The 3857-nt window shown below is 34.6% G+C and overlaps 1 protein-coding gene across 1 annotated transcript in view; it reads left to right on the top strand.

The window, feature by feature from the left end:
* The window catches only part of LOC119829938 (protein obstructor-E-like), a 7858-nt gene extending 4758 nt beyond the window's left edge, over positions 1 to 3100 (top strand). Inside the window, exons 2-5 of the mRNA XM_038352679.1 lie at positions 159 to 353; positions 1565 to 1768; positions 2401 to 2614; positions 2968 to 3100. Of these exons, the coding sequence (XP_038208607.1) occupies positions 159 to 353; positions 1565 to 1768; positions 2401 to 2614; positions 2968 to 3025 (671 nt within the window). The 3' untranslated portion in view covers positions 3026 to 3100. The remainder of the gene's footprint in view (positions 1 to 158; positions 354 to 1564; positions 1769 to 2400; positions 2615 to 2967) is intronic.
* The last annotated feature ends 757 nt before the right edge of the window (positions 3101 to 3857 follow it).

Here is a 3857-nt window from a genome sequence, read left to right as displayed (position 1 = left end):
ACCCCACTGTGTTCCGTCGAGCCACTTTAGTGAGGGGGCCACGGGAGCTGGTTAAAATTCATCCGCGACCCCCTCGGCTACTTATACCTTATTCCTTATTTAAACCCCTAATATATCAACCTCAACACTATTCTAATAGTTCGTTATGTCCCTTCTAGATGCCCAATTCAAATGTCCCAACAAGGATGGTCAATACGAAGATGACAGGCAGTGCGACAAATTCTACGAATGTGTGGATGGTGTTGCCACCACCAAGCTCTGCCCGGACGGTTTAGTCTTCGACCCTACTATTAGGAAGATCAACAAATGTGACCAACCCTTCAACGTCGACTGTGGAGACAGGACTGAACTTCGTAAGTAGTAGTTGTAATTAGATATAATTTTAATAAAGTTGTTCTGTCATAGGAAATAATATACTATAGCAATGTAAGGCACAATAAATCAATATGTTCATTAGTTACTATTTTAATAGGTCTAGCTAAATCATTAAATTTTATTTACTTACCTATAATTCATATATCTACAATGCATATGTGCACAATGAATGTCCCAAGGTCGTTTTTCTGTGCCAGACATGAAAGTATCCTGTCTACCTTTGACCGCCTAGGTCACGCTACTGAATTTACCACTAATATTATTTAAAAGGATGCCACATTTTGAACTTTTGGTATATAAGGCAGATAACGTTTTAAACTTAAAATTATGAAAGAAATATCTCGCATTCGAAATTCGTATATTGGCGTAAAACATTTTATCAAATAATTAATTGCCATATTTCATACATATGTTACATTTAATATTCATACAAACATAACATTTAATCATTTTAAAATACTTTAATTAATTTGAAAACAATATAGCCGCCGGTACTAGAAATATATAATGTTAAAGTCTATTAGCCCAAAAGAAATCTAACTTCCTGTTTTGTAGAATAAAGAGAACTGTTTCCTAGAAATCAACCTTACAACAACATGTCGAGAAGTTTCAAGGATTTCAACATCTTACTTACATATAAATTCCCATTTCTAGTGTGATGCAATGTGTTCGTTTTATTTAATAATTCGATTTCAAAAGTAACTTTCGACAATTCACCTTGACGCTTTTATTTTTATACGTAATTCGGTTTCTTTTAACAGCAAAACATTTCGTAGTAAAACTTGTATTTTACTGCCAATATAGGTACTTATTTGTGCATTGATTCGAAGTGTGGTAATTATGTGATTATAGTATCATTTAAGGAAATTATGAGTAATAAAGTTTCAAATATATTAATAACACTACAAATTTTGAACCATATATTAAAATAGCGATATTTATATTTAGATAGTCTTGTAAATTTCAATGACCTATCCGTTTTTACGTCTAGGCTTTAAATATAGACAATCAAATAGGCGTCCTATTATATATTTGTACGTCTACCACATTTCGAGAATAGGTACATAGTTTTCCAAACCCACCCAGAACATTCGTACAACTCCTAGATTATGCTATTATGTATAAATAACGTAATGAATATTTAAAATCTATCCTTTACCTCTGGATTTATCAAATTGTCGTTTTACAGAACCCCCCAAGCCCAACAGCCAGTGCCCCCGTAGAAACGGTTTCTTCGCCCACCCCGACCCAACTGTGTGCAACGCTTTCTTCAACTGTATCGAAGGTGACGCCATCGAGGTCAAGTGCACAGCCGGACTTCACTTCGATGAATACTCCGGAACCTGTGTCTGGCCTGATTCCGCAGGAAGACAAGGATGCGCCACCCAAGACAGTAAGTTCATGAGGAATAATAGGATGTTATGACTTCAAAAGCTATAAGGATTTTATAACAGCCACATGTTAAAAGTGTGTTTAAACAAGAACCTGCTAAAACGACTCTAGAGTTCATAATTGACTGCTTAATTTTAAGCGAAATCGTTCGAATAACTTCAGCTAACCAGCAATTTACTATGGCCACGATCACAGTTCCTTAATCGCAAATTGAGGCTTTTAGCTGAATTATTATGGAGTAATTTGAAGGTCAATACGTCAAGAATTTGTTAATGATATTGATGTAGATTGGCGTGGCAACTTGCCCTCTCACTTAACCGGTCAGTGGCACAGATAACACAAAGAGCAAGTTTTAGTCGTGTGTAATGTATACAGTGAGAGGTTCGGTGATCGATATGCCCTTCCACGGATTCATGTTCCTTGCGTTCACTGCCATTTTTGGAATTCTTGTAGTGTCTGATTATGAACTATTCTGCTAATATTATTATTACTTTTACTTCCCAATTATTTCCTCACAATGTTCATTTATACTTAATGGAAAATTATTTCTATAATAAGTCTAATAAAGATGTAACCTCTTTAGAAATACGAGATTATCTACTGTTAGAGTTAATCACATTTTTTTTCCTCCAGAAAAGCTTAAGGACGGTTTTGAGTGCCCCAAGGAACAAGTAGTAGACGCCCAAGGTCAGATTGTCGCTCACCCCAAATTCCCCCACCCCAACGACTGCCAACGCTTCTACGTCTGCCTCAACGGCATCGAGCCACGTGATCTCGGCTGCCAAGTCGGAGAGGTCTACAACGAGGAGACACAGAAGTGCGACGCTCCCGAAAACGTTCGTGGATGGTAAGTTCAATAATGAACGGTAGAATGTACTGATGTACTGTCGTGAGTCGGTTTGTCAAATATTTGTCCCATTCGTAAAACAAATTTCTTAATACGTACATTGGTTCGTTAAAGCTAAGCTTCTAGTTTACTAAATTTTAAATCTTGATTCGTTGAGTCTCTTTCAAGGAAATCTTTTAAATTAATTGTTCTTAGTCTTCCCATTTATGTACCTTACAATGCTAAATATTGGCAAAGAAAATTTACCTTGCTCTACCTATATTACCTTCGTGTGTGTTCGTTTTACCTTCATTCAAGATTGACATATATGACTATGCAATATTTATTTAACAATAAAAATAATTTATTTACAGCGAGGACTGGTACAAGGATGCGGAAGAAGCCGCCCCCAGCCCCAAGGGAAGGTCTTAAGCTTTCATCAAGTGATATAATATAAGTTACACCTAAGACTTGATAAGTTAAATATACTTTAAGATAAACCAAGAATGTGTGATCTTTTATTTATCTCCTCTTGTAGAAATAAAATACCTAATAGTGGTTTTTTTTTTATTTTGATGACGAAATTAAACATTGCTTTAAAACAATATAATTGCAGGCAATCATATTTTATGCCCTAAAATTTTTGTTCATATAATATGAAAGCGAAATACCTGCGCTATTCTACTAAATAAATAAATGTTAATCCGTTTTTTGCTAAGTACAGCGACTATGTTCAAATTGTCAATATTTGCCCATGGAAAAAATACAGCTCTTTTATAATATACTCGTAATAGATAAAGTATCAGATTGACCCGGTGAAGCATATAATTCAAATACAGTTAAACCTACGTGATTGTTTGACAATTAGCTTTATTATATACACTTTAATTGAAGACAATTCAATGATCTTTAGACGTATATTAAGATATTGAAGCCAGATGGAACAAGAAACAGATCTTAGATTGTACGTAAGGGCTTAATGAAAGCCTATAGTTTATTATACCTTCTGAGAACTTTTTGTATTAACTTTGTCACTTTTTTCTTAATTATCGCCATTTATTATTCTAAAGAGACTTCAATAGCCTCGATGCGTTTATAATTATATTATGCCAATGTAATTATAAACGCATATCAACATATAGAAGTACATAATTACGTTAATATATTCACGAATTTCAGATATTCGTAGTATGTAAAAAAAATACCTTGCAAGCCAGTTAGACACACACCTCATAGGGTTAATCGCATATTAACGACGTGCATA

The sequence above is a fragment of the Zerene cesonia genome, chromosome 11 (genome assembly GCF_012273895.1).
Source record: "Zerene cesonia ecotype Mississippi chromosome 11, Zerene_cesonia_1.1, whole genome shotgun sequence".
Lineage (NCBI taxonomy): Eukaryota > Metazoa > Arthropoda > Insecta > Lepidoptera > Pieridae > Zerene > Zerene cesonia.
Note: the sequence above shows the minus strand (reverse complement) of the source record. Positions and strands in the feature narration are given on the sequence as shown.